This window comes from Dreissena polymorpha, chromosome 12 (assembly GCF_020536995.1).
Source record: "Dreissena polymorpha isolate Duluth1 chromosome 12, UMN_Dpol_1.0, whole genome shotgun sequence".
NCBI classification, from domain to species: domain Eukaryota; kingdom Metazoa; phylum Mollusca; class Bivalvia; order Myida; family Dreissenidae; genus Dreissena; species Dreissena polymorpha.
Window position 1 is genome coordinate 44,675,473 of NC_068366.1, and position 15,515 is coordinate 44,690,987.

Here is a 15,515-nt window from a genome sequence, read left to right on the forward strand (position 1 = left end):
CCTGGACTAGTCATACAAGCCCTCCAATGTCTCCCATGTCTCGTGGTAGTAAGACAACCTGTCATGGAACTGTGATGGGTAATCAGCACAAGACTGGACCTTCCCCAGTTGCAGCATCCTCAGTGATAGACTCAATGGCAAACTGCACAGAGATCTCTGCTAGTTCCTGGTCTTCTTGATCCTGTATCGCATCTAGGGACTCCTGTAGGCTGGAACCTCTTGATTTGTTCAAGAGATCACCATCAGGGGCAATACTGGCTTCAAAATCATCTAGCTTTAAGCTTTCTTCTGTTGGATAGTAGTCATATTCAGTTGGATAGTAGTCATACTCATTAGCAAATTCTGCATTATTCTCAATGTCCTCTCCCCAATCATTCCGAATGTTATTGAGAACATCTTCATTCCTGGTCAAAGTCTGCAACTGAGCAGAAGATGGCATAGGGGTACTACTGGGCAAGTCATTAAGCTCCTCATGATTATCCACCTCAAAGGCTTCATCAAAGTTCACATTACTACTGCTGCAGTTGTTGATACTGACATGCACAGGTTTAGCTAAAGCTGAAATAGAACTCTTCACATGCATCTCATATTCTACAGGAACATATTCCAACTCATCGTCATCATTTCCTGTTTCATGTATCTCACATTTTGTACCAACAATATTCAGGATGGAGTCGTCATGCACCTCAACAGTTTTATCTGCCATATCATCTTTCAAAACTTTGTACTGCTCTGGTTCATGCAGCAAGCATCTTCTCCCTACAACATGTAAAACTAACTCCTCCAATTCAACAGCCTTAGTGCCACGCATGTCACCAACATCTGTACCATCTGTCATGTCCTTATCCATATCTGATTCTTTCACTGGAGACTCTGACAATGATGAAGCAAAGCTGTCAATAAGGATGTTATCTAAAGATCCTATGGCATCGTTCAACACTGTTCTCATCTCCTGATCTACATCATCTGTTTTGGCATACTGAGGGGTTGCAGACAAATCCAATCCCTGAAGATCTTTCACAAGAGCATCTGGATCTGGAGTAATGTCACCAGCAGTTTCATTGTTGAATATATACCTGGCTCCTTCAATTTTTCTTTCTCCAAGTAGATCAGAGCATGCTTGTACAGCTGATGAAATGGCACTATACAAGCTGTACCTTGTCTCAGCTAGAGTTTCCACAGTGCTACTGACAACGTTCACCCTATCTGTTTCTCTTCCATCAACACTTGCAAGCTCAACTTGGGGGATCTTACCATCTTCATCTGATTTCATCAAACTATTATCTACTTCATACTCAGCAGCAGCCAGCTTTCTGAGTTCAGAGGTTCCTGCCAGAGCTTTCACTCTCTTATTGACTTTTCCAATCTCATCAGTAGCTTTTGCATCACCATTAGCATGCATTTCTTTGGAAAATTTGCCTTTATTGTCATACTGCACAAAGGCATCAACTTCACAGCAATAAGCAGAATGCAATACAACAGTCTGACTTTCTTCATCCACAGCGGAAGGAGGTATTCTCTCATGAACCTCACCTGAAATGGACTCGTTGGGCACACATTCCTCAATAAACTCTGAATGATGTTGGAATGAGGAGTCATGGAAACATGATGTAAATTTCTCTAAATCTGACTTCAAGGATGACTTTTCACTCTGCTTTGCAACCATATGTGTATCTGACAGTTTTGTGTATTTCAATAACTGGACACTTTCTTTCTTTTGCTCAGATGATTTTCTTATTCGTGTGAATAATCGTCTGAAAAATCCTTGTTTCTTTGGTTTTTCTGAACAGGCATCAATGAAAGTTGTGGAATTCTCTAAGCTCCCAGAACAGTGTACTCCCAGAGGACTTTTTGATGTTCTGCTTGTTGAAGCACACAAACTAGTGGCTTTGCTTGTAACATGGCATTCTGGAATACAGTTGGTATCCAACATTGTTTTCAGGCTTTCTCTACTAACTTGTGTAGACTCTGGACATGGCTCATTAGTGATCCCAAAGTATGTCTCGACACTTCCAATTTCATTTGGAAGTTCCCCAATTGCATCCTTAGACTTATCAGATACCTTATAATCAGTATTGGTTTCAAGATCAGACAGAGTTCTGCGTCTTCTCTTTTTAGCAGGAGATTGGTCTCCTGAAAAGAATGCAGTGGCAGTGTTGGGAGGCAATAGAGAATCACCACTGATTTCAGAATTGATCATCTTTTCACATTTAGTTATCAATTCGCTACAAGATCTCTTTGGTGATTTCACTCGCAGCTCTCTACCCTGTGATATGGGCGACTCAGAAACATCCTTGCTGAACCAGAATGAAGGAGAATCATTTGTGAATGGAATTCTACAATAACTTGATGCTTTAACAGCATTACCACTTCCTGGCAGGGTGAAATCCTTTTCAGACGTTTTGACAAGATGTTTTGACAAGAATGCAGAGCTAAGTGAGGCGCTGTTCGATTTCAATATCAGGGACAAAACTGCAGGACTCTTAGCCACATTCTTAGGTACCTCTTGGGGATCTGTTGGATCTAGATCATTTTCTGCTTTTTCTTTAATGCTTTCAACAGTATCATAATTCATGTCTGTCATTGAAAGTAGAACACTGGTTTCTAGTGCGTCAGTATCATTATTCACATCTGTCATTGAAAGTACAGCGCTGGTGTCTAGTGAACTTGGTAGTTGCTGGGGATCAAAGGAATCTTCAGATAATGCCTCCCTCGACAGTTTCACTGAATCTTCATCAATGCAAACAACCACTGACATGTTGGAGGCAACATGGGATCCTAATTTTGAATCTGATTCCGATTTACAGGGGAAGTCATTCATGTCACAGTTCCTTTCACCACACACCACATCGTAAATGTAGTTATTCAACATATGGTCAATATCTTCATCTGTTGGTGATTGTGCTTTAACATCTACGTCAGAAGTTTCATTCATCTCTTCATCTTGATAGCTTACATCAAGGGTGTGCTGTAGCATGAAGGAACCATGTGAAAGGTCTTCAGCAACATCCACATTGATTGACTTGAAATGAGGGGCTGGTTTTTCAAACAGCTTGTACTTGTCTGCAATGGACTTGATAAAGGGTGAAAGAGTACCAGATTTGTTCAGAGACTGCAAGTATGTTTTAGGGGATCTAGGAGTGCTAGTTTGAGTATCAGATACCTTAATCATGGCAGGGGAATGGAAATCAGAGCTGCCAGCCTCAATAGGCTTGGGCACCAGCACCGAGTGGCCATGACAATCTGTAACAGGTGTGAACTTTACAAAGCCCCCGAGTGGATCCCCCATTCCGAATGTGAGAACCTTTGTGATCCTTTCAGTGTCCACATTGCTGTTCTTAGACAGTCTGCCAGGCGTGCTTTCTACATTCTTCTCAGTAGAGTCAAATTGCCTCTTCTTTGTGACATACACACTGTCAATTGCCTTACAGAAGCTGAGTTTCTGGGGAGGGGTCAGATCCATCTGCCCCCAACAAGCCAAAGTCTCCATTTTTTCAAAACCAGTTAGAACATCGTCAGCCACCTGTGACCGTTTGGTGGTCACAGAAGGGCTGCTAGGGTTCTGATCTGATGACTCTTGATGCAAACAATCATCAAGGTCACCAAGAACATTCATGACCCCTTGAATGTCTTGCTTTCTACTTTCAGTTGAAAACTGATGCTGGTCTGACATACCAAAAGAATAATTGTCATCATTGTTTCCCTCAATATAATACATGCTAGAATAATTCCTAACAAAAGAGACATCAGTTTCATCATAGTGGTCAAACAGACTTGTTTCAAAAGACTTCTGATTGTAAAGTGAGTCAATATAGTGCTTATTATCATCATCAAAGTAGTCAATGTCTTCAGTGAAAATGGGATCAATTTCGGAAGAGGATTTCTCATGGTTTAGTTGCATGCAATTGGACTCAATCTGTGCATATGCTAGATTCCTGTCTGGGGTTTGGACACCTGCATAAATGGTAAACATCCAGGGTTGTCATTATTAACCGATTGCCGATCAAATTCATCGGTTAAAATCGCCAGAAAATCGGTTGTTTTTCCCGAAGCTTTAAAATTGCGATCGGAAGTTTTTATCACGCAAACCAACAGTAATTGACGAGGAATAACCGTAGTATAGTAGAGCGACGCTCCGTCATTCAGTCCGTTAACTCCGCCTAAGAGCTACTGTTTTCAATGAATTTCTCAGCGAGTGGCCAATATTGATTTTTTTCAGCTGTCAATCAAATTCTTCTTGGTAAGCACGTCAACCAATCAGCGCTCAGGCAGCCGAATACACGCCGACCCCACGTGTAACTGTATCAAATAGCTGTACATTTTACAGATTATTACTGACCGTATCTCAACGAATGTAGCACTGTAGAGCGTAATTAACTAGTTTATTTTAGTTAGAGAAAAAGTTTCCACATATTAAAAAATGCTCTTCGATTTTCTACCAAAATAAAATATATTAGCGACCTCTGCGCTACGAAGTTGTTATTCAGCATCTGTAAATTAAAGTCTGCGCTTTCCCCAAGGTAGAATGATGCGATGTTGCACATGAAGTCTAATTTTGGCATGATTTTCATCTGTACATGAAAAACACGAGATATATGTGTCTCTGTTGCTAGAATTTTGTTAATTTTCCGTGAATAATGAAATCTGAAAATGATTTCGGATAACACATTTAATAATACGCATTTGAAAATACTTCAATTAAATAATTCATTTTGTTATACAAATGGTCATAACACATAATGTAAAAAGTAGGTAAATAACGTGTTTTGGGATTGCTAAACTATGCATACATATAGGTCTACATGCATTCATGACCTGACAAGTTATATCACGATCCCGAATGAAAAGTAGATCTACTCTGTAAAATTTAAAAAAAGACGCGTTTTTATTCTCAGATATTCACTTTCACTTTCGCAAACTTTTCTGGAAGGAGGTACATGTAACAGTTTAGATCGAGTCGTTGATTTGTCGTAATTACTAAGTATAAACGGTTCTCAATGCTCTCAAATCGCGTCACGTGATTCACGCATGTTCAATGGGAATTCCCCAATCCCACAATTCAATTCGTATATGCACTTGCGTTAAATGGCGGACGACATTCATCGTCAATATTGGCCGTAATTTGGTTTTGAAAAAAAAGAAATCGTAATAATATTGGATTATCGGGTAATGGATAGAATCGGAACATGCAAAGATCTTTTAATATAATATGCTTTTACATTGTACAGTATACGAAAAATGTGAAAATCTTAAAATCTTCTATTCTTTTTAGACCTCATTTGAACTTTTTATTCTCTGAGAATAGCAGTATTTTGTCCCTAAAATGTCTAGAATTCGTTTTCGGTAGGGGGGGGGGACCCCGTACCAGGGCCTTGACCTGGACCTACAAGGGGGCCTAGGCGGCCCCCATGACCCCCGGCCGAATCGGTTGCTATTCCAAAATGATCCTTTGTTTACAATCATAATGACAACCCTGAACATCTGAATGTCTCTTCCTTCAAAGATTTACAAACTTTAAGAAATATTAATAAACTCTAAAACAAACAAATGCGTTTTATTACTTTATGTTTTTCTGTTTTTCGATTTTGAACAATCTATTTTTAAAGCATACTTTGTCAAAGCTGCTTAGTGAAGTGATTTTATGTGCAACATGTAATCATTTATTGGTACAGCATTTTTAGAAAAACATAATATTTCATTTCTCATCAATTAAAAAGATACCAATCACTGAACACTCTCTGCTGACAATTACGACGTCCATCATTTGTTTGTTAAAACTTTGCACATGATCATTTTTCTTTCTCAAGAAGAGAACATGTTTGAAAACAACCATTTGACCAATCATACTGCTTGATAAGTAATAAATCAATCAATCAAGGGACATATATATCACTATAATAATTTGCCAATTATGAAAATATTCACTTTCTCTGTTAACTACATAGCAGACGTTAATAGAGTAATCTCTCCACCTCAATGAGTTAGAAGCTAGAACAAGATATGTGTTTGTCAGAAACACAATGTCCCCTTTTGCGCCGCTTTGAAGCTATATATTTGACCTTTGACCTTAAAGGATGACCTTGACCTTTCACCACTCAAAATGTGCAGCTCCATGAGATACACATGCATGCCAAATATCAAGTTGCTATCTGCAATATTGCAAAAGTTATTGCAAATGTTAAAGTTGGGGCAAACAAACAAACACACAAACCAACAGACAGGGCAAAAACAATACATAACAAGAGAACCGCCTTGCGGGTGCAGACCGCTCATCTATTTTTCTTTTTAAAGGTGAAGGGACCTATCTTAATTTCAATCACAAAGGAAGGAGGGGTGGAGTGGAGAGGGGTGCATAGTGTGGGGTGTGGTCATTGATCACATTATCTTCCAACAAGAGTGCCAAACTGTCACAAGATACGCCCGTTCGAAGGTTTTGGACACCATGCTCAATGCTTGAAAGTGTCCTCAAGACCTAGTTATTGACCCGGCATGACCCATATTTGAACTTGACCTAGATATCACTTAGATGTAACATCTGACTAAATTTGGTGAAGATCAGATGAAAACTACTTCAATTAAAGAGCGGACAACATGCTTAATGCTTGAAATGCACTATGTGACCTCGTTTTTGACCCGGCATGACCCATGTTCGAACTTGACCTACATATCATCTAGACACAACTTCTGACCAAATTAGGTGAAGATCAGATGAAAACTACTTCAATTAGAGAGCGGACACCATGCTAAATGCTTGAAATGCACTAAGTAACCTCGTGACCTAGTTTTTGACCCGGCATGACCCATATTTGAACTTGACCTACATATCATCTAGACACAACTTCTGACCAAATTTGGTGAAGATCGGATGAATACAATTTGAATTAGAGTCCGGACAAAGTGGCGCCGTTGAAAATGCACTAATTGACCCTATGACCTAGTTTTTGACCCGGCATGACCCATATTCGAACTTGGCCTATATATCAACTAGATGCAACTGCTGACCAAGTTTGGTGAAGATCGGATGAATACAATTTGAAATAGAGTCCGGACAAAGTGGCCCCTTTGAAAATGCACTTATTGACCCTATGACCTAGTTTTTGACCCGGCATGACCCATATTCGAACTTGGCCTAGATATCAACTAGATACAACTGCTGACCAAGTTTGGTGAAGATCGGATGAATACAATTTGAAATAGAGTCCGGACAAAGTGGCCCCTTTGAAAATGCACTTATTGACCCTATGACCTAGTTTTTGACCCGGCATGACCCATATTCGAACTTGGCCTAGATATCAACTAGATGCAACTGCTGACCAAGTTTGGTGAAGATCGGATGAATACAATTTGAATTAGAGTCCGGACAAAGTGATGCCTTCCGCCCGCCGCCCGCCGCCCGCCCGCCCGCCCGCCGCCAAGGGGTTTCACATAATACGTCCCGTATTTTATACGGGCGTATAAAAATGGAAAAAAAATGCAAACAAGGGCTGTTTGTAAAACATACATGTCCCCCATATGGGCTCTCCGTTGTAGTGACAGCCATTGTGTGAATATGTTTTTTGTCACTGTGACCTTGACCTTTGACCTAGTGACCTGAAAATCAATAGGGGTCATCTGCCAGTCATGATCAATGTACCTATGAAGTTTCATGATCCTAGCCATAAGCGTTCTTGAGATATCATCCGGAAACCATTTTACTATTTCGGGTCACCGTGACTTTGACCTTTGACCTAGTGACCTGAAAATCAATAGGGGTCATCTGCGAGTCATGATCAATCTACCTATCAACTTTCATGATCCTAGGAATAAGCGTTCTTCAGTTATCATCCGGAAACCATTTTACTATTTAGGGTAACTGTGACCTTGACCTAGTGACCTCAAAATCGATAGGGGTCATCTGCGAGTCATGATCAATGTACCTATGAAGTTTCATGATCCTAGGCATTAGCGTTCTTGAGTTATCAGCCGGAAACCATTTTACTATTTCGGGTCAACATGACCTTGACCTTTGACCTAGTGACCTCAAAATCAATAGGGGTCATCTGCGAGTCATGATCAATGTACCTATGAAGTTTCATGATCGTAGCCATTAGTGTTCTTGAGTTATCATCCGGAAACCATTTTACTATTTCAGGTCACTGTGACCTTGACCTTTGATATAGTGACCTGAAAATCAATAGGGGTCAACTGCGAGTCATGATCAATTTCCCTATCAAGTTTCATGATCCTAGGCATAAGCGTTCTTGAGTTATCATCCAGAAACCATTTTACTATTTCGGGTCATCGTGACCTTGACCTTTGACCTAGTGACCTCAAAATCAATAGGGGTCATCTGCGAGTCATGATCAATGTACCTATGAAGTTTCATGATCCTAGGCATAAGCGTTCTTGAGTTATTATCCGGAAACCATTTTACTATTTCGGGTCACCGCAGGGCCCTCACACTACTTTGGGGGAAGGGGTCCGCAGCCCTTAGGAGGGGGAATTTTCGCGGCGTTTCCCTTTTTGGGGGATTTTTTTACTTACTCTCTCATTATTTCATTTGTACATGTTTGCACTATATCCATTGCATTTTTCATAATTTAGTATGTTTGAAAAGATTAAATTGAAATAGAATTGAGATATAATAATCATGAGACACATCTTTCTATGAAAAAAAAAAATATTTTTTTTTTTTTTTTTTTTTTTTAGGGGGAATTTTTCCCCCTAAAAGGGGAAAAAAGTATACTTTTCAGGTGGGGGACTGCCACCAAAATTCGGCGGCAGATTTGATAGATTGAGGGCCCTGCACCATGACCTTGACCTTTGACCTAGTGACCTGAAAATCAAAAGGGGTCATCTGCCAGCCATTATCAATCTACCTACGAAGTTTCATGATCCTAGGCATAAGCGATCTTGAGTTATTATCCGGAAACCATGAAACCATTTTACTATTTCGGGTCACTGTGACCTTGACCTTTGACCTAGTGACCTGAAAATCAATGGGGGTCATCTGCGAGACATGATCAATCTACCTATCAAGTTTCATGATCCTAGGCATAAGCGTTCTTGAGTTATCATCCGGAAACCATTTTACTTTTTCGGGTAACTGTGATCTTGACCTTTGACCTAGTGACCTGAAAATCAATAGTGGTCATCTGCGAGTCATGATCAATCTACCTATCAAGTTTCATGATCCTAGGCCTAAGCGTTCTTGAGTTATCATCCGGAAACCATTTTACTATTTCGGGTCACGGTGACCTTGACCTGTGACCTAGTGACCTCAAAATCAATAGGGGTCATCTGCGAATCATGATCAATGTTCCTATTAAGTTTCATGATCCTAGGCCCAAGCGTTCTTGAGTTATCAGAAACTACCTGGTGGACGGACCGAAAGACCGACTGACATGTGCAAAGCAATATATCCCCTCTTCTTCGAAGGGGGGCATAAACAAATTTTTTTTTGGGGGGGGGGGGGGGGGATTCTTCATGCTGGGTATGCGGATACTTTGATAACAGATGGCACTTTGATACCAGATAACAACAAAAGCCACGCGCGAGAGGTAAGTTCATCAGTTTTTTTTAAAGTTATATCATACAGATTAGTTTTTTAGACAAGGCACATGTTCGAGTTTATAAATAATGAATCCTTTTCGATTGCAAAGAAAAATATCACGGAAGAATGGTAGATTTTTCCCCAAAAAATAGAAAATTTGGTCAGAAAACAGCATAAACTGGATGAACAGTAAACATTTCAACAAAATAAAACTACTTAGAAATATTGCAAGAAATTGTTTGATATTCCAGCATGTAGAGTAATCACTGTGCTTCAAATACTGAAATTTTGATAGTATTCAATGAAATATAAACGAAGATAGAGCATGTTTTAATAGGTGGTATTTATGAAGTTGCGGATACTTTTATTCCCGATATAGGGAACTTCGGATAACAGAGACTTTCAACAAATAGGACACTCTGATAACCAAGTTTTATCTTTTACATGAAATGCATTTATGTATATTATGGCTATTCTTACCAAACATTTTGAAGTACGAATCTATTTGCATTGTCAAGCCCGTCACATTGGGAATATATGCATAACGTAATTACATACACGTGAAATATAACCAATAGCGTTGTTCGTTTTCAAAAATTTTATAACTATTAATTTATATAATTAATATTATAAGTAGTGCAAATTGTAAATAAGATTCAAATGCTTATTTCTGAAGTAATATATTTCAAGTGACAACCGAAAATAATTGTCTAAATAATAAACTTGTTTTTAAGTGATAAATTGAGATTAAGAGAATTGAAAATACAACAGATCATGTGGATCAACACGACTGTGTTCAAATGAACTTAATAGCAGGACTCTTGATAAGGGGAGCAAGGAGTCTTAAAGCGGCCAATACACCTCATAAAATCCTTTGTCATTGGTGCTCATAAGAATCGCATCATGAAGACGATACTAATGGGTAGCCACACAATTTAAAATAGATTAGAAAACTCCCTTTATATTGAGCTCCACTTATAGTAAGCACTTCCCTTTACAATTCCCTTTCCATTTTATTATCATATTCCAAAGAGTCCAAAGGGGTATGTTTCGGTAATTCGTTTTTAATTTATGTCAGAACATACATTTTTATTTATTGCCTGCTTACTATAGCAGTATTCCACAGCGAATTCTGCATTTCTGAGTCACTAAATAGAGTGTGTTATATCTGGTAAAAAGTGTCGAGTTATCTGGAATCGAAGTGTCATTGTCTTTGAGATGATCGGTAAAAGAAGTGTCCATGAAAATTTGGCATCCCACTCTTAAAACATTTGAATTTCCATAAATACGTTATTCAACTAAAATTTAACATGCTGTAACATTGATGGATATATTGATCTTTTATTTTGAATAGTTGGCACGTTTTTGATTTATTTAAAAATATTTTTATTTTGTTGAAATACGTACTGATCATTGAATTCATTACGATTATCCAAGAAATTTTATCTCTTTTTTTTATAATCAACTGCTTTTTTCATGGCTTTCTTGCTCCGCAATACGAAGTACTATACCATTAATCGACCAAACAATATTACATGTCTGAAAACCAAATGAACAGAACATATATGCAAATAAGCTGAAGAACTCAACTCTCGCGTGGCTTTTATTGTTATCTGGTATCGATGTGCCATCTGTTATCAAAGTATCCGCATACCCGGCGTGATTCTTGGGTGGGATGGTTGGACGGTATTTCAAAAATAAAATACTAAAAATAAATATTTGTGTTTTTTAACCATGTTTGAAAAAAAACAAGAGATGTGTTTGTCAGAAACACAACGCCCCCTATTGGGTCGTTTTGAAAAAAAAAAAATGTTTTTTTTTACCTTTGACCTTGATGGATGACCTTGACCTTGAACTTCCACCACTCAAAATGTGCAGCTTTATGAGAACGCCACTTTGAAATATTTGTTTTTGACCTTTGACCTTGAAGGATGACCTTGACCTTGAAGGATGACCTTGACCTTGAACTTACACCACTCAAAATGTGCAGCTTCATGATAACGCCGCTTTGAAATATGTTTTTTTGACCTTTGACCTTTAAGGATGACCTTGACAGATGACCTCGACCTTGAACTGACACCACTCAAAATGTGCAGCTTCATGATAACACCGCTTTGAAATTATTATTTTTGACCTTTGACCTTGAAGGATGACCTTGAAGAATGACCTTGACCTTCCACCACTCAAAATGTGCAGCTTGATGAGAACGCAGCTTTGAAATTTTATTTTATTTTTTGACCTTTGACCTTGAAGGATGACCTTGAACTTGAAGGATGACCTTGAACTTCCACCACTCAAAATGTGCAGCTTCGTGAGAACGCAGCTTTGAATTTATTTACCATGAAGGATGACCTTGACCTTGAACTTTCACCACTCAAAATCAGCAGCTGCATGATAACGCCACATTGAATTTTTTTATTATTTTTTTACCTTTGACCTTGAAGGATGACCTTTACCTTGAAGGATGACCTTGAACTTCTACACTCAAAATGTGCAGCTTTATAATAACGCCGCTTTGAATTATTATTTTTACCTTTGACCTCAAAGGATGACCTTGACCCTGAAGAATGACCTTGACCTTCCACCACTCAAAATGTGCAGCTTCATGAGAACGCTACTTTGATTTTTTTTTACCTTTGACCTTGAAGGATGACCTTGACCTTGAAGGATGACCTTGACCTTGAACTTCCACCGCTCAAAATGTGCAGCTTCATGAAAACGCAGTTTTGATTATTTATTTTTTTTTTATCTTAAAGAATGACCGTGACCTTGAACTTTTACCACTAAAAATGTGCAGCTTCATGATATACTGATGCATGCCAAATATCAAGTTGCTATCTTCAATATTAAAAAAGTTATGGCCAATGTTAAAGTTTTCGGAAGGACAGACGCCATATATTTGACATTTGACCTTGAAGAATGACCTTGAACTTCATCTTTCACCACTCAAAATGTTCAGCTTCATGAGATACACATGCATGCCAAATATCAAGTTGCTATCTTCAATATTGAAAAAGTTATGGCCAATTTTAAGTTTTTGTTCATACAGACACCATAAATTTGACATTTGACCTTGAAGGATGTCAATGACCTTGACCTTTCACCACTCAAAATGTGCAGCTCCATGAGATACACATGCATGCCAAATATCAAGTTGCTATCTTTAAAAGTGAAAAAGTTATGGCTAATGTTAAAGCTTTTTTCGGACGGACAGACTGGCTGACATACTGACGGACAGTTCAACTGCTATATGCCACCCTACCGGGGGCATACAATTTTTTTTTTTGGGGTGGGGGGGTATAGTGTGAGGGTGTGGTGGTCATTTATTAGATGATCTTTAAGTAAAACAAGAGCACCGCCTTGCGGGAGCAGACCGCTCATCTATTTTCTTTTTAAAGGTGAAGGGACTCTCATTTTCAATCACAAAGGAGGGAGGGGTAGAGTGAAGAGGGGTGTATAGTGTGGGGGTGTGGACATTTATAACATTATCTTCCTAAAATGTGAAAAAAAATAAATCGGGGGGTGGGGGGGGGATTCTTGGGTGCGATGGTTGGACGGTATTTCAAACATAGAATAATAAAAATAAATACACTGCAACGCCGATATATCGCGGACCGTTATATCGCACTGTCCAATATATCGCGCTTTGGCTATGGCTCCCAAAAATCCGACGAGCATGATCACTAAATGACATGTTTAAATCTGAGAATTCGCTAACTTAAGCAAAAAACCGGTTCTAGCTAGTATCAACACCCCATATTTCGCGGCTTACTATGGCACGCAGTGAAGCATGAAAAACAGTCGATTAGTGACAATATTGTTTACACAAGGCTGGGGTTGTTTTAACACTTAGGAAATATCCAATTAGTGTCATTGCAAAGGTAATAATGGCAGTTAACTGGTATATAGATCGTTAAATTTCGGTACTGTTCATGAATTTCTTTGTCCTGATAAAAAGCGCGCGAAAATTGGCGTGGGTGTATTTATTTGTAAATAAAAATTTCGTAGCCGGTACAACATTGCGATAATTTAATTTCCGTTAAAAGTTTCGTTGTAAATTTCAACAAAAGTACCACGGTATCTCGCGAATTATGTGGCATTGACATTTCCTCTTAATAAAATATAATTCAAACACAGGGTATCATTACCGTTACGCTAAGGGTAAATTCGAATCTATGCACAATGTATTTTATAAGTTTTTTTACGGCAAGAATTTTCCATTTTAGCTGATTTGCAAGGGATCGTACATAAAAATAAAAAACATAATTTACATTTTGGTTTTTATGATAAATACACAGATACTTATGTAGTAATGAAAACGTTTATTGTATAATTGGTTTGCAATTATTACAAAACAAATATGCAGCTGCGCTGTATATAAAATGAAAACATTGGGGAAATTTGAGAAGTTAACCGCAATACAATTGAGTTAGACATTTCTCGAGTTATATCGCGCGCCGGATATATCGCGCTCGCAATCTTTGGACCCCACCAACCGCGATATATCGGCATTGCAGTGTATAATTTGGGGGGTGGGTGGGTGGGATGGGGAGGGGGGTATAGTGTGAGGGTGTGGTGGTCATTTGTGAGATGATCTTAAAAAAAAAAAAAGGGGGGGGGGGAAGGGGGGGGGGGTGAGGGGAAGGGGGATTCTTGGGTGCGATGGTTGGACAGTATTTCAAACATAAAATAATAAAAATAAATAAATAAATATTTGTGTTTTTTAACCGTTTCATTTGGTCATTTGTAAGATGATATTAAAAAAAAAAAAAAATTGGGGGGGGGGGGATTCAGGGGGGGGGGGGGGATTCAGGGGGGGGGGGGGAGAGTCTATTGTGGTATGTCAGGTAAGAGTTGTTTTGTCAAAGTATAAATCAAATCTAATCATAAATAAAGAAGTTATGTCAATTTTAGCAAAATTTAATAATTTGACCTTGAGAGTCAAGGTCATTCAAAGGTCAAGGTAAAATTCAACTTGCCAGGTACAGTAACCTCATGATAGCATGAAAGTATTTGAAGTTTGAAAGCAATAGCCTTGATACTTTAGAAGTTAAGTTGATCGAAACACAAAATTTAACCATATATTCAAAGTTACTAAGTCAAAAAAGGGCCATAATTCCGTAAAAATGACAACCAGAGTTATGCAACTTGTCCTTTTACTGTACCCTTATGATAGTTTGCAAGTGTTCCAAGTATGAAAGCAATATCTATGATACTTTAGGGGTAAAGTGGACCAAAACACAAAACTTAACCAAATTTTCAATTTTCTAAGTATAAAGGGCCCATAATTCTGTCCGAATGCCAGTCACAGTTACATAACTTTGCCTGCCCAGTACCCTCATGATAGTAAGTAAGTGTACCAAGTTTGAATGCAATAGAATTGATACTTTATGAGAAAAGTAGACCTAAACGCAAAACTTAACCGGATGCCGACGCTAAGGTGATGACAATAGCTCATAATTTTTTTTTCAAAAAATAGATGAGCTAAAAATGTGTTTGTCAGAAACACTATGACTCCTTCTGCGCCGCTTTGATTTTTTTTTTTTTTTTGTTTGACCTTTGACCTTGAAGGATGACCTTGACCTTTCACCACTCAAAATGAACGGCTCCATGATGTACACATGCATGCCAAACATCAAGTTGGTATCTTCAATATTACAAAAGTATTCATAAAATGAGCGATTTTGGCCACATATTTGACCTCTGACCTTGAAGGATGACCTTGACCTTTCACCACTCAAAAAGTGCAGCTCCATGAGATACACATGCATGCCAAATATCAAGTTGCTATCTTGAATATTGAAAAAGTTATTGCAAGTGTTAAAGTTGGAGCAAACAGACCAACAGACAGGGCAAAAACAATATGTCCCCCACTATAGTCGATGGGGGACATAAAAAGTTGCATGCATTATATGACAGTTCTATTATTTATGCAGTAAAGTGTTTTGGGGGAAATTAACATCACATGTTAATTTTGATTGGT

At 38.5% G+C, this 15,515-nt stretch overlaps 1 protein-coding gene across 1 annotated transcript in view; it reads right to left on the reverse strand.

Annotated features, from left to right (window-relative positions):
* Nucleotides 1-15,515, reverse strand: part of LOC127852563 (uncharacterized) — a 95,611-nt gene that overhangs the window by 29,185 nt on the left and 50,911 nt on the right. Inside the window, exon 11 of the mRNA XM_052386517.1 lies at nucleotides 86-3,954. Within this exon, the coding sequence (XP_052242477.1) occupies nucleotides 86-3,954 (3,869 nt within the window). The remainder of the gene's footprint in view (nucleotides 1-85; nucleotides 3,955-15,515) is intronic.